Source organism: Arvicola amphibius, chromosome 9, assembly GCF_903992535.2.
Source record: "Arvicola amphibius chromosome 9, mArvAmp1.2, whole genome shotgun sequence".
NCBI lineage: Eukaryota > Metazoa > Chordata > Mammalia > Rodentia > Cricetidae > Arvicola > Arvicola amphibius.
Window position 1 is genome coordinate 82,977,543 of NC_052055.2, and position 22,145 is coordinate 82,999,687.

At 36.4% G+C, this 22,145-nt stretch overlaps 1 protein-coding gene across 1 annotated transcript in view; it reads right to left on the reverse strand.

Annotated features, from left to right (window-relative positions):
• Adgrb3 (adhesion G protein-coupled receptor B3) overlaps positions 1 to 22,145 on the reverse strand; it is a 710,232-nt gene that overhangs the window by 296,017 nt on the left and 392,070 nt on the right. The window contains exon 15 of the mRNA XM_038342237.1: positions 11,811 to 11,854. Coding sequence (XP_038198165.1) covers positions 11,811 to 11,854 — 44 coding nt within the window. The remainder of the gene's footprint in view (positions 1 to 11,810; positions 11,855 to 22,145) is intronic.

A 22,145-nucleotide genomic window follows, 5' to 3' on the forward strand; every position in this document is an offset into this window, starting at 1 on the left:
TAATACAATTGGACAATTCTGAGCCTTAAAATAGAAGAAGGAAATGAAAGGATAAATATTAAAGAAAATGTCCAACCTGTTGTTTATAAGATATATAAGTAAAGAAAAATTTTACCCTGAATCATTCAAATGGCAATAAATAAATATAGCTCTAAAATTATCCAATAAGAATGTGTAAGTCACTTAAATCTTTCATCTTTTAAAAATCAAATCAGAGATATTACTAACTTACAAGTTTATTGGGGCCTGTCTTCTAGCCAAATCCAAGTTATTGTTATTAATAGTATTCCCCTTAATCTTTTAGCAACATAAACTTTAAATTCTGCCAAAAGAGTGTGTTGGGGGACATCTCAGAGCCCCTAAGAAACCATTTATAAATCCAGTCTCTCTAAACACCCTCTCTACCCTCCACAGGTATCATGTATACACATGGTGCATAGACATATATGCAAGAAAAACACCCCTGCACATAAAATAATTAAAAAATTAATATACCTGTATAAAAATAGGGATCTCTGCAAATCAATGGAACAGATGAAAAATTGTCAAGTAGAGTTTTTAGAATCTAGAAAACTAATTATTACATATAAGCTTTGTGGATGATTTATAGTTTGGACCAATCTGAAGAGAGAATTAGTTAACTGATGTCCCACTTAAATGAATAAATAAGAGACTTCATGCTCTTTTACATCACAACAATATATCTGAGGCTGGGTAACATAATAAACAATAGAAATTTATTCTGTAAGAACAAGGTGAAGAGCCTGTGTCTGGTGATGGTCTCACAGTCCTGAGGTGGCACAAGGCACCACAAGGCAAGAGATGACAAACAGCACACATAATTGTCTCCTCTGACCATGCTCTCCACCAGCATGCAGTCATGGAGCTAGCTCGCTGAGATGCTCTTAACTGTTATTCATTATATACAAAGGTCCATCCTCTGAATACCACAGTGGTTGTCATAGCTGTTTCTGCCCTCTTAATTCATAATTGAAATTTAATTTCAGCTCTTGAACTTAAACTATCCAAACCACAGCAGAGGAACAACCACAAAATAATGTTAACCAGAAACATCAAAGAGAGGTTATAGGACAAGGAGGTCAAGAGAAAACATTCAGAATTCTAGACGAAGTTGGGACAGATTATGGTGGAAGCTGTATTAGAAAAAATGACTGATTTCCGACGTAATGAAATATCGATTCTCTCTTCCCTTGAGTACCTTATGCTGACACAACCTTGCAAACATTTTCATTAATTTATCCTGATGTGAACTATAATCAATACTTCCTGTGTGTCAAAAGAGGAAAAGTACTTGAAAGCAGTGTTTGGGCAGGAGTGGGCAATTTGTTTAACATATAGAGAGACTACATATTGTATTATTTGTGGCCACTGTGGTTTCTGCTGTGACTCAGTTCTGCAGCTATATATAGCACAACAGCCTCAGATAACAAGGAGGGAGGGACAGCCTCACAAACCTTCATTCACGAAATAAGAAATCAGTAATGAGTCGTACCACAGACTGGTGCTTTCTAGCAGCTATGACAGAGGGTCAAGGCAGGAGGAATAAACCATGGAAACATTTTCCTTCACTTGGATGTGAGGTGAAGAAACTACACTCATGGACACAATGGGTTGCTCATACTACAGGCACTTTTATAAACTTTAAAAGGGGTTAGTTTAAAAGGGATTTATTTACACAGTAGCAAATTTAAGAAAATTTATTCAGGAAGTTAGGCATTAAAGGGTAATAATACAAAAAAATCTATGTTGTAATTTAAAACATCTTTTGTTAGCATTCTAAGAATAAAAAGAAAAACCTTTCCAAAGAAATCCAAAAGAGATATAAATAAATAAATAAATTTTGCCCCATGATATTATGAGAAAATGTGTATTTTTGGTGTTTCATACCATCAGAAAAGTATAGTATGGTAGAAACACAAAAAATATTGAACTTTTAGTTTAGTTTAGTTTATTCTTCCAGTGAAACTTTAACATTATAACTTTAAAAGAAAATTAATATTTTGTATGGCCAGCCTCCTTTTTGGCCTAGAACTTGCTCTGACGATCATATCTGCCTTCATAGAGATCTTCTGGACTGGAGGTGCCGAGAACTGAATCCAGGTCGTCTATAAGAACAAGTGCCCTTACTTGCTAAGACATCTTTCCAGGCCCCATTTAAGCATTTTAAAAGAAGCATCTACCTTCTCGAATAGTTAGTGAGGGAGGGAAAGAACAAAATATGTTTTAAATTGCCTAACTACACAGTGTTTAGTTTGAGTACACTAAAGAGCCTCCAATTGGTATCACCCATGTGCTAGGTTATCTTAGAAATAAGATTGAAACAGGACATAAGAGGCTGATGCATGATCTTCTGCTTTCTAGTAACTGTTAGAAACGTTTCTAGACAGTTAAATCAAAGCAGAATTGGGAATACTTCCTAATTAGAGAATAGATCCAGGACGTAGAAAGCCTTCGTCTTTACACAAAACTAGATGATGAGTATGTTTTGGATGTATAATGTCACATGCATATACAGTAGGAATTAAGTTGTAATGTATAAAAAATATAAATCTTGTTTCTTACAGTGTTAAAGAAAGACAAAAAGTGAAAAATTCTCTAAATATGAAAGTAGGAAAAATGGCATGCCTTTTTAGAAGACCAGGTAGGTTGTCCACAGACATTACCCACTCTTTCTATAACACCAGACCCAGTTCTCAGGGTCATCCATAGTACTGCAGCAGAACACCAGGGGCAGCTTTTCCCCACCCATCCATGCCTCTGGTGGATCTCTAGGACCACCTCCTCCTGGCCTTTCTTTTCCACAGCCTCCAACACCAGAAGCATCCCCCATGAACATATTACTGAGCTGGCTTGTAAAACAAGCAATACTCATTCAATACATTCTCTGAAAACTCAGGGTGGAAACAAAAACCAAGGAACAAAACTCCCAATCAACTGTCATGAACTCAGAAAAAATCAGCACCTAGACCTACAATCACCTCAAACCCCAATGCCTAGGCACCAGCATAGGGATAAAATCATTATCAGCCAGAGCAATATGTCAATACCAGAGCCCAGCTATCCTACAACAACAAATCGTGAATATTCATGACAGTAAAAGAACAAGAAAAAGAGGTTAAAACCAACTGTATGAAGATGATAGAGGTCCTTTCAGAGGAAATGAACAGATCCTAAAGGAAAGTAAGGAAACGCAAAAAATAATTGGAGGAAATTAATAAGTCCGTAAAAGAAAGCCAATAAGAAAACAAACAGTTGAATAAAACAGGAAAAACCATTCAAAGTCCTGAAAATGGAAATAGAGGCAATATAGAAGACACAAACTAAAGGAATCTTAAAGGAAAAAAATTTAGGAATGCTTACAGGAACTACGGAAGAAAGCTTCACCAATAGACTATAATAGATGGGAGAAAATTTCAGATGCCAAACTACAATAGAAAAATAATTAATACGTTGGAAAAATAAATTAAAATTAAAATTAAAATAAACATCTAAAAAATTCCTGGCACAAAACATTCAGGAATTCTTGAGCTGTATAAAAGATCATAACAGGAACAGAAAAAGGAGAATATTCCCTACTCAAAGGCTCAGAATATATTTCAACAAAATCATAGGAAAATATTTTATTATCCTAAAGAAGCAGGCACTTATGAAGGTACAAGAATCTTACAAATCACCATATAGATTGGATTAGAAAAGGAAGTTTTTGTATCATATAATAATCAAAACATTAAACATACAGAACAGAAAAAGAATATGAAAAGTTGCAAAAGAAAAAAAAAGCAAAGTAACATATAAAGACAGATCTATTAGAATTATACCTGATTGCTCAGTGGCGACTCTAAAGTCAGAAGGTCTTGGACAGATGTGCTGTAGACTGTAAGAGACCACAAATACCAGTGCAGGTCACTACACCCGGCAGAAATGGAGAAAATAAGCTAGTCCATGAAAGAGTCAAATTTAAACAATATCTATCCACAAATACAGCCCTACAGAAGTTGCTAGAAGGAAAACTCCAATCCTAGGAGGTTAACTACACATGAAAACACAAAAAATATCTCACATCAGCAGAACAAAAAGAAGGGAAACACAGACACACACACACACAGACACACATGCACACACCTACTATCAACAACAACAGAAGCAACAACAAAATAACGGGAATTACAAGTCATTGTTCATTGATATCTCTCAATATTAGTGGCCTCAATTCCCCAATAAAAAGGCACATTAAAAGAATGGATACAAAAACAGGCCTCATCTCTTGGCTGCATACAATAAACACACCTCAAGATGAAGAATAGCCATTATCTCAGGGTAAAGATGAAGAATAGCCATTATCTCAGGGTAAAGGGTGGGCAAACGATATTCCAAGAAAATGAAAGTAAGATGAAAGCTGGTGTAGCCATTTTAATATCTAGCAAAATAGATTCTGAACCAAAATTAATCAAAAGAGATGGGAAAGAACACGACATATTATCAAAGAAAAAAATCCACCAAGATGACATTTCATTTCTTAATAACTACGCTCCAAATAAAAAAGCACACACATCTATAAAAGAAACACTACTACAGCTTAAATCACACATTCACACATTGACCTTCACACACTGATAGTGGGAGATTTCAACACTCTGCTTTCATCAATGGACAGGTCATCCAGAAAAAAAAACTAAACAGGGAAATACCAAAGTTAACTAAAATTACAAACCAAAAGAACCTAACATATATTTACAGAATATGCCACTCAAGCACAAAAGAATATACCTTCTTAGCACCTCATGGAAACTTTCTCCAAAACTGATGACATACTTAGACACAAAACAAATCTCAACAGAGACAAGAAAATTGAAATAACCCCTACACCCTGTCAGACCATGGATTAAAACTGGATATGGAGGGAGGGATGGAAGAAAAGGTTCAGTGGTTAAGAGCACTGCTTGCTCTTCCCAAGGACCCAAGTTCAATTCACAGCATCCACATGGCAGCTTACAACTGTCTATAATTCTGGTTCTAGGGTACCCAACACTAATGGCAAAACACCAATATACATAATATGAAAATAAATAAATTAAAAAATAAGAATATAACTGGATATCAACAGAAACAAAGAAAGCTTACAAACTAATGGAAACTGAACAACTGTCTATTGAATGATTACTGGGTTAAGATAGAAGTAAAGAAAGAAATTAAAGACATCATAGATTCAAATATGAATACACTATATGCCCAAACTTACAGGAAACCGTGAAAGCAGTGCTAAGAGGAAAGTTCATAGCACTAAGTACCTACATTAAAAAAAGGAGGGATCCCAAACTAACAACTTAGCAGCACACCTAAAAGTTCTAAAATAAAAGAAGTAAGCACACCCAAGAGGTGTAGATGGTAAGAAAATATCAAATTGAGGGCTGAAATCAATTAAATAGAAAGAAAGAGAACAATACAAAAAATCAAAGAAACAAATAGTTCTTTGACAAAATCAAGACAGACAAATTCTTATCAAAACTAACTAAACGATGGAGAGAAAATATCCAAATTAATAAAATCATAAACCAAAAGGGGATATAAGAACAGACACCAAGGAAATCCTGACAATCACAAGGTCATACTTTAAAAAGAACCTGAATGCCACCAAATTTGAAAATCTAAGACATGGGTAAATCTGTTGGTAGACACCCATTACCAAAGTCAAATAAAGATCAAGTAAACAGTTTAAATAGACCTGTAACCCCCAGTGAAATAGAAGCACTCATTAAAAGTCTTTCAACCAAAAAACAAAAAACAAAAAGAAACAAACAAATAAAATCCCAAACCAAACAAACAAAGATATAAAACCTACCCAGGGTCAGAGGGTTTTAACTCAGAATTTTAACAGACTTTCTAAGAAGAGTTAATACCAATATTCCTCAAATTATTCCACAAGATAGAAACAAAAGGAATATTGCCCAATTTTTTTTGAGAAGTCACAGTTACCCTGATGCCCAAATCACATAAGAACTTAACAAAAATAAGAATTAATAACCAGTTTCATGTACGAATCTTTGAGTATTTCAAAAATACTCAAAGAGCCCACCCCCCAAAAAATCAACCTGAACCATGGTTCAGGAGGCTTTTGTTAGTAGTTAGTTGACAGAACGTAATCATAGAGCATCAGAGGACATGCAGGAGAGATAGAAAGACACAGAGAGTAGTAGGGTAGGGATTGAAGTGATACAGGTTTTTCTGGTTTGGCTAAGCAGAAACTTGGGTCTTTCAGAGATACCAGCAAGTATAGAGGGTTACTAGTTGCTGTTCAGCCTCTCTGAACTAGCAGGTTTTCTCTCCAGCCTTTGAACCTCAAGTCTTATTCATAAATAGAATAATATAGATTTGGTTAAAATTATCTTTAGCATCAGCAAAAGAACCAGTGCCTGCAGGGACAGAATTCCTGCCAGGCAAATATCCATTTATGTGCTAGGCCACTGATAGAGAACCTGACCCATACTTGTGAAGTTGCAATTGCTGGCTGAAAGAGCAGTAGGTTAGGCACAGCCACTGTGCCAAAAATAAAACAACAGGTGGAGTTTGGGGAATCCTGCAGAGAAGGGAAAGAATGGAATTGTAGGAGCCAGAGGGGTCAAGGATGCCACAAGACAACTCATGGAATCAAGTAACCTGAGCTCATAGGGGCTCACAGAAATTGAACCAACAACCACAGAGCCTGCCAGGGATTGACCTAAGCACTCTGCTTGTGTGTTACAGTTGTGTAACTTGGCTTTCTATGGGACTTCTAACAGTGGGTACAGGGACTGTCTCTGATTTACTGGCCTTGGGACGCTATTCCTCATACTGGGTTGCCTTGTTCAGCCTTAATACATGGGGAGCTACTTAGTCTTACTACAACTTGATATGCTATGTTTGTTGATATTCATGGAAGACCTGTCATTTCATAAACAGAAATGGAGGAGTGAACTGATGGCATTGGGAACAGTGATGGCATCACAGGGAAGGCCTAGAAGTAAAGGAAGGTGCAGGAACTGTGATTGGGATGTAAAATAAATAAATAAATTCATATATTTTTAAAAAATTTAAGTATTAAAAGAACAAAATTGAAGATGATATTAGAAGATGGAAAGATCTCTTATACTCATGGATTGGTAGGATTAACAGTAAAAATGAACATCCAACCAAACCCAATCAACAGATTCGCTGCAATTATCCTCAAAATCCCAAAACAATTCTATACAGACCTTTAAAAAACAATTCTCAGCATCATAATGAAAAACATAAAATCCAGGATAGCTAAAACAATCCTGAGCAATAAAAGAACTCCTGGCACTATCACCATTCATGATTTAAAGTTGTACTACAGACCTATAGAAATGAAAAAAAAACTGTATGATCTTGTCACAAATCAGGCACATTGATCGAGGGAACTGAAGACACAGACATGAAAATACACACTATGGACACCTGAGTTTTGATAAAGAAGCCAGATATATACACTGGGATAAAGAAAGCAACTTAAATAAATTGTGCTGATCAACCTTGATATCTACATCTAGAAGAATACAAATATATCTTTATTTATCACCCTGCACAAAACTCATGCCCACTTGGATCAAAGACCTCAACATAAACCCATATACACTAAATCAGACAGAAGAGAAAGTGGGAATAGCCTTAAACTCATTGGCAGAAGAATAAATATTTTGAAGATAATATCTATAGCATAGGCACTAAGATAAACAACAAATGGGATCGTATGAAACTAAAACGCTTCTATAAAGCAAAGGACAACATCAATAAGGAAAAATAGCAGCCTATGGAATGGGAGATAATTTTTTTTTATCAACTCCACATCTGGTAGGGGTCTAATATCCAAGATATATAAGGTACTCAAGAAACTATATATTAAAAAACAAAACAATTCAATTAAAATTAGGTACAGATCTAAACATCAAAGTCTCAGTAGAGGAATCTCAGATGGCTAAGAAACACTTAAACATCCTTAGCCATTAGAGAAATGGAAATCGACACTATTTTGCGATTTCATCCTACACCTGTCAGAATGACTAAGATCAATAAACGCAAGTGGCATCCCATGCTGCAGCTGATGTGGAGCATTTTAAACTTGTGATTGTCTTGCTCCAGCTTCCCAAAGAACTGAGGTTACAGTCTTGCATCCATAGGAACAAGGAACAAATAGAGAATTGTTGTAGAATTTTTAACTATGTAAAGATGTGTTACGTTTGTTTATGCTGTGTAGTATTACTTTACCTATGTGAAGGTGGGTTACATTTGTTTATACTTCCTTTGTTAGCATGTCAAGACATGTAATATTTGTTTATACTGAATTTGTTTAATTATGTAAAAATCTATTGCATTTGTTTCACCTTGTCTGCCTAAGGCATCTGGTTGGTCAAATAAAAAGCTCAACATCTAATAGCAAGGCAGTACAGAAAAAAGCTGGGCTGGTGGGCCGAGAAAGAAGAAGTAGGAGGATAAATCTAGGCTTGAAAAAAGAGAGAAATTAGAATGCAGGAGAAAGAAAGGGACACACCTAGATCAAGCAGCAGGCAGCTATCAGCCAGACAGATAGGAGAAGAAGGAAAGTATGACATACAGAAAGAAAGATAAAAAGCCCTGATAACAATCGTAGATAAAGAGGAACAGAATAAAATGAGATAAGGTCGACTATTCGTAACTAATTATAATCTCTGTGTCATGGTTTGGGAGCTAGTTGGCAGCCCAAAATGAAAATGCTTGCTATGGAGAATATTATATGTTATGAGATGTTTATACTATATAGCCAGTATGAGGGATCCAGGGAAATAGCAATATAGAAACACTTCCAAGAGAGTTGAATTTAAAATTGAAGTTCTTATAACACTTATATAAAGAAGGTAGTTTTTATATCACACAACACTTTATATCACACAACACTTATATAAAGATAGTATTCACTCACAGAATGTATTAATGGATATCAGAAATTATGTACAACAGGGGTGACCTTGGTGATGGGTAGATATGGAGACCCAAAGTGAGATCAATGGGAATTTTTCAGCTTAGCAGTTTGTTTTTTAAATTAATTTTTTAAAAAAAATGTGCATTGGTGTTAGACCTCCCCCCTGGAACTGGGGTTACAAAAAATTGTGAGCTGCCATGTGAGTACTGGAAATTGAACCCATATCCTTTGGAAAAAGAGTCAGTGCTCTTAACTGCTGAGTTATCTCTCCAGGCCCTAACTGCCTGTTTAAAGTTGTACAGGTAACATACAATTATGAACCGGTTTTGTAATTAAACATAATATAAAAGTTTTAAAAAATGGAGATCTGATAAACCAAATTCAAACCATATTTTATAATTTCAACTTCACTAACATAATCATAAAATCATCATATAAGCTGGGCATGGTCAAACAATTCCTGCACTTGGGAGACAGAGGCAGGAGAATATCTGTGAGTTTCAGAACAGTCTGGTCTACGCAACCAGTTCCAGGGCACCCAGGGCTACACAGTGGGATTGTGTCTCAAAGACACACACAAACAAATAATGAATGTTTTATGTCATTCCTCTCCCATATAGAAAAAACTATTACTATCTATTCACTCTTAACTTAGAAGATTTATCTTCAGATTTAATCACAGAATCACTAAAATCATTGTAATCTACAAGAAGTAAAATTAAAACTGAATAGATGTGAACAGAAGGAGCAGGAATACCTTGCTCTTCACTTTTGAAAACCTACCTAGGAAAGGATTTTACCAAGAAAACACTCCAGTAAAAATTCTGTCACACTGAAAAACTTTTTGATCCTTTTACAAATACGTCAGGAAAGCAGGTGAGAACTATAGTGATCTCCGGAGATGACTTGTTTTGCCATGCAAGGAAACATACCCTACCCTCTTCAACCGTTCTCCTCAAGGACCATGCGCAAACTTAATTTTCTTAAACTACTCAGGTTCTTGGAGGTGGGTACGAGTCAACTCACAAGCAGATGCTGAGAAAATTGACTGTGATTGATTTTCTAAGGTTAGCACTGACCTCGGACACCAACAGCCTGATAAATTAAAACTAACACCTGCTTTCTGAAAGAAACCTCAAAAAAGGTATCAACCCGGGGAGCTTTTGTCATATTGGAGTGCCACATTAGCAATCCTAATGACTTTTACTTTTCTTTAATTATCACATTTTTTGGGGGGTTTTCGAGACAGGGTTTCCCTGTAGTTTCTAGAGCCTGTCCTGGAACTAGCTCTTGTAGATCAGGCTGGCCTCGAACTCAGAGATCCACCTGCCTCTGCCTCCCGAGTGCTGGGATTAAAGGTGTGCGCCACCACCGCCCGGCTAATTGTCACATTTTTGGCATCAATATAGAAGCATATTCTACCCAGGAAAAGAAGGAGGAGGAAAAACAGTAGGAGGAGGAGGAAGAGGAGGTGGAGGGGGAGGGGAGGAGGACAAAAGGAATTAAATCAAAGTGTGTATTACTCACAGACATGCACAAATAGCAACAAAAAGGAAATTAAAATTCCTTGTATCTTTCTTTAGTAGAACATATTTAGACTGCTATAACCTTTGACACTTCACTTGGCCACAAAACATGCCAAGTTGCTCCTTAGAGTACACAACCATCATTTTCTCTAGCAATTTCCCAAAGAGCAAAGCTTGGGAAAAATCTTACTACCGTAGATTTCTCAAGAAAATTTTCCAAAGGAAAGCACCAAAAGCAGGTGTATGAACACTCAGCCCATGTTGTCACCAGCACGAGTTTGGTTTCTCCTTATGGCACTAGTGCTCCAAGAAGACAACCCCTAAGATAGCAGAAATTATGCCACAAACAATTAATATCACTAACTTCTTTGGCCTCATGAAGAAAACTAATTTAAAAAATTTCACGAAGCATTCTAGAGCTGAACATAATTATGATCCTTGGCATTCTAACAACATTCCTCCTTAGACTCTGTAATGATGGACTGTAACATCATAAAAATCTTAGAGATAGAACACATTTAGAGTGAACGACACTGAGGAAATTTTCAAGTACATACATCTGGCAACATTATCTGTGGGTTTCATTTAGCATTTATTGGGCCTCCATTCCACAAAACAAAACAAAGCAAAAACAAGTTTGGAACACACAGACGTCTAAAAATTAACTATGACTTTTTTTGTCTTTCCGCATCAAAACGCCAGAGTTATCATTGCAATGATGACGACCTTAACCAGATGCTGCAATTAATTATAAGGGTAACAGTAGGAAAACAAGGAAGAGCCACTCATGCTTATTGAGTACCATTACTTTCTTTTGTCTGCATGAATCCATAAAAGATATGAATAAATATTTTTTTAAAAAAAAATCACTCCATTTAATAACAGTACTTTTCATAATAGCCATAAAATTTCTTATTATTCTGATAACAGACTCCTGGTCTTGCATGTTTTTGCTAAATGGTCAGAAAGTTTGATTGCTGTTTTCTGCTATGATGCTAACCTAAATTACTGAGGCACAGTATCAAAACAACATCTGACTTTTAATAACTCTAAAATTTCAGAGCTGTAAAAAAAAAAAAAAAAACATCGTGTTTGCTTACAAATTCTAAAGTCCTATCTGCACAAGTAACTGATGGTATCATCATCACGAAAACTTCCATCATGCTGCTCTGAGACTGATGAAGGAGAGTGTCTTCAGAGCAAAACTTGTGTGCCACTGGGTTATAGTCCCACTCACTAGCAGATAGCTAAGAAAACTTAATGTACTTTGAATATTTATCACAATGTAAGATCACAAAACATCAGTCACTTACGATTTTGAGTCATCCCATAACACACAATAGGGATTCAAAGTGCCCTAAAAATAAAGAGAACAAAATATACCGTGAGTATACATATAAAAATTGTTGAACTATTGAAATACAAATTGAATGTTGGCTTTATAATCTATAATGTAAAAGATACGTTAAAGATATACCACTAAGGGTATTTGTTTCATCCTGTATTAAATTCACATAATAAATTCACATTCTTTCCCATAGATTTGGTGACTAGTTTTGTAAAATTTTACCAAAACAATTATCTTTATTCCAAACATAAATAGTATTTAGTATGTTGAAAAAGAAAACCGAATGCTTCATATACTGTAGGGTCATGTCATGGTGATTTCTATGTCACACTCATTTCTCTGATTGTAATTGCTCAGTTACATCCTTTATGAAGACCAAGGCGTTTACAACATCATACTAGAGTGAAATGCCCACCCTGCACTACACATGTACACACCCCAGCACCGTGTCATCTCATTGGCTTTTCCTAGAGAACAAGAGGATTGCTAAATGTCCATTTCCAGCGCCCAGTAAGAAATAGAACTTTAATCAACAGGTCATATTTCAGTGAGGTCATATGTAATGAAACTCTAAGAAAAGGAGGTGCTAGACTTTATGCATCTGAGTAATGCTGTATTAAATAGCCACCATGGCCTTGATGATGGGTTTTTTACACCCAGTTAGTCCAAGTAATTTGTTTTGAAGAGTCCTGATATTGACAAATGATTTCTTTCTGTTTGTCTGTTCATAATTGGCTTTCCACCCCCTTAAATCTAACTCAATTCTTTATGTAAAATATTTACATATCTAAAAATTCTATCATGCTCCCTAAGAGTTTTTACTGTTCCATTAAAGACATCCTGTGGCTTCATTTTCTCTTATTCTTCATGATACATACTTCCTGAGACATATCTTAAAAGTCCACTTAGGTAAATCATCCACTTGCATCCAATCTGTGCATAGCAAAGTGGTGCTATTTCCTCTCCAATTTAGAAAACATATTTATAATAATATAAACTAAAGATTATATCAGATAGCTGGTAATGTCTTCCTGAACTGGAGTGCTATTTCATTGCCTCTTACACAGAGTCTATTGGGAACCTTTAAATTCTGACGTGGGTATCCTACACACTCACTGTCGTTTCTAATCTTTGAATCATCGCAGGGTTAAGATGCACATATGACTGTATCCCCATCCCCCCAAGTCATTGGTAAAAACAGTGAACAGGCCAACCCAGTTTAAGAGGCACAGAGCTCATATGGGCTGCTGTGTTCCTTTAAACATGCTCCTTGGGAAACTTGTCTAGAAAGGGGTCATGGTGGGACAAGAGATATTCGCTGGATCAACTTTGGAATTTTATTAGAAATAAATATCAGTCTTATTAAAGTTTATGAAATCAACTTAACCTCATTTATTTATTACACATTTAATAGCTACATATGAGGAACTCTAATATTTATAACACAATTTTACTCCCAAAAGAACATATTCAAGGCATCTTATCATCAAACAATCATACCCAAATACTATGTTTTCAGACTCTATTATATCATAAATATACTCCCTTTCCCAGAAGAAAATAACCATAGCCCTATAGAAGGTAAATAAGAAACATACATATTGAATGATTCTGTAACAAGCAAAGAAATATAAGTATCGCAAGTCAGATATTCCTAAGGATGACACTAACAGTCTGTGCTAATAGCAAGCGGTATTATGGAAGGCATAGATCCTCATCCGGCTTTTAAGGGAAACGTATATCTGCATCGTCATGAGATGGGGATACAATGGTGTCCCACATAGATTTTTTCCTGTCTTTATCAGATCTTATCTGGTTGTTCTTGGATGTATGACTATTGTAAATTTTTCTGATAAATATTATATAACTAAAATATCATATAGTTTTGTTGTGTTTATCTAGTATTTTAGTCATAGCAGCCGATTATCCTTGATTTATCACAATGAAGAAGAGGACTTGGAAGTGCACATTTCATGAATATTAAATACAAGTGTATTAAATATAAGTGTATTAAATACAAGTGTATTAAATACAAGTGTATTAAATACAAGTGTATTAAATACAAGTGTATTAAATACAAATGTAGGTAAGGAATCTACTTCTAGAAGTCTTTCTTCCTTTTCTTTTCTTTCTTTTTCTTTTCTTTTCTTTTATTCTTCTTTTCTTTTTTTTTTTTCCAAAACAGGGTTTCTCGCCTTGGAGCCTGTTCTGGAACTAGTTCTTGTAGACCAAGCTGGCCTCAAATTCACAGAGATCCTCCTGCCTCTGCTTCTGCCTCCTAAGTGCTGGAATTAAAGGCATGTGTCAGCACTGTCCGGCTGCTTCTAGAAATCTTTTCTATAGACACAGGATACTTATATGCTTGATTATTTTTAAAGTTATATACATGAACAGTGTGTTTGGATGCATATTTGTGTACCATGCATGTGTCTGAGACCTGCAAAAGCCAAAGACAAAAATGAATTCTCTGAAACTGGAGATGTTACCAACAACTGTGAGCCACTATTTGGGTTCTGGTACTAGAACCTAGGTACTTTGGGAGAGCAACCAGTATTTTTAACTGATGAGCCAACTCACTAGCCTCAGTGTTTGATTTAAATTATTTATATTAATTGCAAATTAAAACAAGAGAAAACAATATTAGAGAGCAAATGCAACCTAATCTTCAAGCATTGGCTACCCCTTTCTCTTTTAGTGCTCCGAAGCATAGATAAAGTTGCAAAGATAGTTGTAGTCTTACTACACAACTTGGTCTATACTCTAGTTTTATCACCCCTTTACCTCATAGATTCTATTTCATGCTTCTCTCACTTCCTCTCCTTATGAAAATTTTAATATCAGCCAATGAGAATTAATACTGGTGTGAAATGTACCATCCTACCCAACATGCACAAAACTTCACTGGATGGATCATGCAGGGCAGTTGCCACTGCGTATGTGAACTTAGGCACCGTGATCAAGAATGAAATAACTGAAGTTTTGGAAGCACCAAGAACAGCAGGTATGGTTATCTTAATACTTAGATGGACTCAGTCACATAAGAAATAGAAGGGCAAGTATGAAAGACAGAGCAGCACCAAATGAACCCTTCAAAACAATGAAGGAATCCCAAACAGGCTGAGTGGTTCTTCCAAGAAACTACTTACAAATTATTGGCTATAATTTTCAGATACTTCTGTCACATGACCATGCTACAACGATCTGTTTTGAGGAACTTATGGAAATCAATAATAGAAAGGCCGGTCTTACATAATCATGAAGAAAATGTAATGGCAGGAACTAGCAGACTGTAAGCAATCTGGGAAGGAACCCACACAAGCTGGCTTTAAATTCATTAACTAACGAAAGTTGTCAGGTGCATGGGACAGATGGGCTAAAGACTAATTTACCAAGCTGTCTATATAACTGACACTTGAATGCACTGAAACCATGTACATTTGAAAAAGTTTAGAAAATATGCGCTGTTGTTGTCAAGTTTTTATCAAAACAAACAAATAATCTGCCTTCGTAGACTCCAATCAAAATGGTACAATTCAAGGCAATTTAAAAATTCTTGGTTACACACTTTTACACATTTTAAAAAAGCACATGGCTCAAATTTCCTAATTACAAGACAAGACAGAAAAGTGGCGAAAAGTATAGGAGCATTGGGAATGGGAAGGAGTTTCTCACGTTGGAGTCCGCCTGAAGCCTCTGGGCCCCTGAGAGTTGAGAACTCCAGAACAATTAAGACTTGCTTAAGGCCTTTCCCCCTTTCCCAGCTGTAAAACTGAGATATACCAAAAACCTCACCAGAAGCCTCTTTTACAGAAAAGACAGATTCTAAAATCCTTCTATAATCCCTGTGACTAATGGTGTAAAAATGGAGGGTCCTCTAGGAAACCATTACACAGTGAGATCCAACAGTTTCCCAAAATCTCATATACGCTCAACACTAGGACATTTGGATTGCTATTCTCCCCTAAGAAGTCCATATTTACACAAGAGTCTTGTTCTTCTCCCAAGAGCCTGTCTCCTAACCTCCACGACTAACATCTATGTCAAGAATGTCTTTAGAGGGTTGAGGAGATGGTTCAGCTTTTAGAGAATTTAATGCTCTCATGGGACAGGAGTTTGGCTCCCAGCACCCACATCAGGAAGCTCAAAACTATGTTACAGAAAACCCAAAACTTGCTTCTGGCTGCTGTGGGCACTTGTACACATTACAGACACACAGACATACACACACTAAGACACACTCACATTATACACATATACACCACACACACATCACACACACATTACACACATACACACCACACAGACATACACACACACTACATACATACTACACACACACTATACACATACACACTACACATACAACTCTTTTGAGTAGCCACACCTGTGCTCTCGGGTGTGTTTTATTCCTTCTCTATCCATCTTTCTGTTTTTATTGAGCCTCAGCTCTCCCTTACACTGGAAAAGAAATTCTTTTCTGTCTGTGACACTGATTCTAATTTACCTATATGAAAGTCCCTAGAGATTTAGGTGACCCTTCAACTTGTTGAGGTAACAGGGCAGAGCTGTGTCTCAACCCCAGCTGCCCTTACAACTACTACAGATACTCTACCTTAAAGAGGCGTCTCTGTTTTCTTTTAGCTTTCTCTTCTGTCTCAACACCAACCAAAGCATGTATTTATTTAACAGCGGGACATATGATCAGCACAGTCAATGTGTTGTTCCATTTGGGCGATTCTCTCTTTCCCTTTTCTGTGTACAGAGGACTTGACATCCTCTTATATGTGAAGTGGTTCTACAGTGGTACTCATAATTGGATTCCTTCCCCCCTAATGGAATACTTTAAATACATCTAACTCTTGGGGATGAAGATGAGGGCAGGGAAAGGGTCAGGGAAGTCTTACAAAAAGCCTACATAATTAGTTGGTGAGAAAAAAAGTAATCTGTTGGCAAAAAGGACAGTTGGAAGCGTATTTTCTCCCCACCAAGCCAAGCACCAAGGCTGGCTGGACCTGTCTGGGGACACTGGCTCAGATGCACAGGCACTCTGGAGTGGCTGAAAGGAACCTGTGACTCACTGTATTTGGCTTTTAGTAAAAGCTAAAATCAGGGTTTAGTTTTTAGAAGCTAATTAGGCATATTTATGTGATCACAAAGTTGCATGTAGAATGTGTGTCAAAGATCAGAAAGAAAGACCACACTGTGCAAATGACATAAAAGTTGTACCCTGTGGCAACAAGTGAGCAATAGATCATTGAAGCTTATCTTTCCTGTCTGAGTGAAACTTTTGGGTAGTGATACATATGATAATTAGCATCACAATGATTTTATTTAGTATACATGTATTAATTCATCACTTTGTAACCCATAAATATATAGCAACATTATTTGTCAATTAAAAATATGAAAAGATAAAAATCAGTATTGGCAGGTAGCTAGTCAGACAACTAACAGGGTTGTAGGCCACTGAGGATGACCTGACCTTTCAATGAGCATTGGGCCCTCCTTTCATTTCCATGATAACACACCAATTTGTGAAAGAGGAAGTTTCATAATTGCTCATCTTAGACTTCATAATGCCATGGGCAAGGCAGAAAGAATCATCAAAAATGACCATATAAAGATTTAAAATATCATTTAAAGGGTAGAAGTTCTAGGGCTTTGTTGAATCCTATAAAGGTGTCAAGGAAAAGCGATCTCATGCTGGTAAAGCATGGATAGTATACAAATATAAATTTTCTTTAGTTTTAAAATCCATCAACCAGGCAGTAGTACTGGGAAGGCGAATCTGTGAGTTCGAGGCTATCCTGATCTACAGAGTGAGTTCTAGGACAGCTAGAGCTACACAGAGGAACCATGTCTTGGAAGCCAAAATAAAATAAAAAGCAAGGAAACAAACAAAATATAAGTTGTACCAAGTTTTTGTCTAATGAATGAGATATGACTCATAGCCTGGTCCTGTCCGGGGGCATTCTAAACAGCCCACAAAATTATAAGATTGCAATAAACTGTCAGGGGAGTGCCCTTGCAGACAGCTGATTTTCCTGAAGGCATGGAGAGGAGGAATAACGCTCTCCTCATGAAGTTTGGGTTTGTACACACAAGAGACCCCTTTCTCAGTGAAGCTGCTTGCAGATCCTCACTGCTAAGAGGAACTTAAACCTTGAAAAGCAGAACTTCTCTTTTTGCTTTTTACAGATCCTTTGTTTGGATACTAGTCAAAGCCCGAGCCTGAGTGCCCTGGTGCTTATGATGCTATTCCCTTCTAAGCTCCGCAACTACATGTTTGCAAAATTTATCTGGAACTCAAACCATCTGGCTTTCTCTCTTTCTCCTGTCCGTTTCCCTTCCTGGGGCAGATTCTGACATTAACAGTCTTCCTTTGCTGCTCTTCTCCAAATCAACAATAAAACTGAATTAGAACTTCCTTTTGAATGTATTTTATTTACTTATTGTAAGTTTTAATTATTATTATTATTTATTTGTGAGACTAAGAACCAGCAAATAGGGGTTTGTGTTCCCCAGGAACAAGCTGGCTGGTCTGATATCATCCAGACTTCCAAAGGTGTGTAGACAGAAGCTGTAGACGTCACAGAAAATTGCCTATCAGGAATGTCTCAACTTTTGCGCTTTTCATAGCCCCTCGAATCAAAACAGCCTTTGCCTGTGGAAACAATGCAAGTAAAGAGATGTGAACATAAATAGATAAAGACACAAAGAAGGGACACAAGGAAGGACAGTGACTTCATCTTAACTACTTTAACATTTCTAGGGATCTGAGTCAGATGTTCCAGAATGATTCTTTCTGTCACATTTACTGGTGCCACAGACACTGAGTTCTTCAGTGTGGATGAGAGACTATTCAACAGATACTACTATCTTTTCTTCATTTCCTAAATTTAAAATAAGGCCTTAGGTTAAAAGTAACCTGGTAGAGAACATACTTAATCTCTAAGAGCCTCTGTTCAATCTTCAGTGCAAAACAAGAAACAAATTAGCACACACATATATACAACACACACGAGAGCACACACAAATACACAATATACACATGGAAAAAACATACACTCACACACAGGCTAGACTTGGCTGAGTTTAGTTTCACAAAGGGGAATTATGTCTGATACTATAAGCCTAGCCAGCGACCTGTGCCCGGAGTGGTCAAAGAACTCAAGACCATTACTTTCTTAAACCAGTATAAATCCTAACTTCATTCTAAATGCTTATCCTTATAGCCACAGAGAAACACTGGTTTCATTTTTCATCAAAGAAGGTAATTTGCACGGCTGCAGTCTATCCTCTTCCCACAGAGAAGTTCAGCAACGTTGCTACAGGAACCTAGCGTAAGTACAGATTTCATCTAGATGTCTTCATCTAGCATTTTCGGCATGTCATCTCGTGCTATCTAGGTGATGCTGTCTCATGACATCCTTCAATTGTTTCCATGACCCCTCACCATCTTACCTGACCACTCTTCATGTCTGATGATTTCTTTTACAATGTTCCTACATTGCTAACACGATAGTCAAGGAGAGATGCAGGTGGTTTTTATAGGAAAGCGTAGTGTGCTTTAGTCCAGTTGACTCTGAATGATATTCTCAATGTGGAATATAGATTACCTTCATCTTATAACTAGTTCGAGAGGGCTCCAATGCAGGCTCTATTAACTTTTTACTGCTTTGCTAACACATTACCACAAATATAGAAGCTCAAAACAACATGGATTTAGAATGTCACAGGTTCCACAGGCCAAAAGTCAGTTGGGTTTTATTTTAATTTAGTTACTATTTATTGTGATAAACACTGTGACTAAAAGCAAGTTGGGGTTGGAAGGGAAGTCAGAGAAGGAAGCAGAGGTAGGAATCTAGAGTCAAGAACTGAAGCATGGGTCATGGAAGAACACTGCTCACTGACCTGCTGCGTGGCTTCCTCACCCTGCTTTCTCATACAACCCGGGACCACCTGCCCAGGTGTAGCCTACTCATACTGAACTGGGCCCTACCATATCAATCATTAATCAAGAAAATGCACTACAAATTTGCCTGCATGTAATCTAATAACATTTTCTCATTTGAGGCTCCTCCTCCCAGGTAATTCTAACTTGTGTCAAGTCAACAAAACCCAAACAGTTTACATTTCTGCTTAAGAATTTTACATGATCGATATCAAAGTGTTGGTAGGCCTGCATCCCTTTCTAAAGAACATGGGTGAGTCCATTATAGTTCCTTTCAGTTGTAAAACTGAGGTCCCACTTTTTAGTTAGCAACCAAGGGTCTCAGTTTCTGAGACCACATCTGGACTTTGGGCTACTTTCTTTGCCTTCAGTGATAGCAGTGACAAGTTGAGGCCTTCTTACATTGCTTGGTTTGACCACATCTGGGAAAAGTTTTTTTTTACAATCATTGGCTCATTTAATTAAACCCCACCTATTCTGAAGACCTGGAACAACTACCTAATTGCAAAGTCTCTATGTTCAATCACTTTACAACATACACATATTATAAATATACATGTATAAGATATAGTTGTGGATATACAAGCACACAGAAATCCCATTTGACATGTAACAGAACACATTCATAGGCTCTAGGAGAGAAGGAGCTGGCAATTTTAAAATCTTGTTTGTACTCTAACAAATATAGCTTGCCTGAAGATCAGAGGGCAGAGCTAGCCACTAGTTAACATAGAGGTCTGGAGGTCTGTACAAACAGACAGAAGTCATATGGTTAGGCAGAGGGAGGCATCTAAGGTGGGAGGAGACAGTAGCTTGACCCTTTTTTGGCTGACAGGTTAACAAGGTAAGTTGGCCGTGACTTGCTCACTTGTCTCTCTGATCTTTCAGTATTTACCCTGATATCTGGCTCTGGGTTTTTCTTAAAAAGACCAATTAGAACTCATGCAATGCAGCCTATATTCTGCTTCCCACACAGAAGCTCAACCTGGCCTACTAGCTATTTTTGTAAATAAAATTTTATCAGGATAGAGCCTTATCTATTTACATATTTTATTTATATATGTAGGTATCAATATTTATTTATGCATTTCCTGTGGCTGTTTTCAAAATATGCTAGCATAATTGAATACATGTGACAAAAATAATTAGGCATCCATGTATGAAGTATCCTTGCTTCACCAATAGGACAATTATTCTAAAATATTTCATAAAATAACACATAAACATTGTAGATAAGAAATAAATTACATGGGTAATGGTAGGAGAATCCTTTCTCATGTTGAGAAATAGAAACTATAACGCAAAGAAGTAATTAGAGAACAACTTTTATCTTGCTTTTAGCTATTGGCAGAGCGTCTATCTCTTTGTCTGGTTAGCATTTCAAGATTTTCCAACAAAACAATCATCAAGAGTTTTAATCAGGCAAAATATCAGAAATTTCTTCCAAATAGACAAAAGTTAGAAAGGAAAAACAATTGAAAAAGTGACATTTGTGAAAATCATGAATTCATAGATTGCAATGGGGAAATGAGTTTCAATACTTCATCAACTTTGATAATCATGAAATTACTAGTGCATGCTGGGATTTAATTTTATTGTTTCTCATGCTTATCAGTGGAAGAAAGCACTGAACATTTGCACAATGTTTCCCTCTATACTTTATCAGTATAAGTTTGCGATCAATTTACATTCATACGCATATATCAAATTTTATCATTTGTAAGTCTGATGTGTTATATACAAGAATATGGTAAAGGAAGTAAAACATACAAGCCACATTCCTGTAAGAATTTACATATATATATCGACTTCAGGAATTCCAAATAACTCTGATAATTTGCTTCTCAGCATTGATAAATAGAAGCAGTAGCATCCTACCTATAGTATTGATTTCTCTTGTTTTATTTGCTTTTTTAAGATTAGATCACAAACTAGTAAGATTCAGAAGCATATTTAATAACATATAATAACAGAAAGAATTCCATAGCTATATTTTATTTGGGAAAACAGTAAATTTTCAGACTTGCAAAGTTGAAACACATGGCATAGCTACAGTGCCTTTATTTTCTAATCTTCTAACTTATCTTTAAATGCAAGGGAGCCATCTACCATGGAAAGACACAGTAGGTCTAGATTGTCATCCAACAAACAGTCAGAGTGAGTGGATGTGTAGGAACTTTTGTGTATCTATAGATTCATGCTACTGTCCTTATTTAAATCTCAGTGGTTATTTTAAGAAAATGATTATCTTCACATATATCTCATAGAATTAAAAATTTTATATGTAAAAGTTTAATTCTTAATGACGACAGGATATGCAATACAAATGTCTTTTTCTGGGAAAAC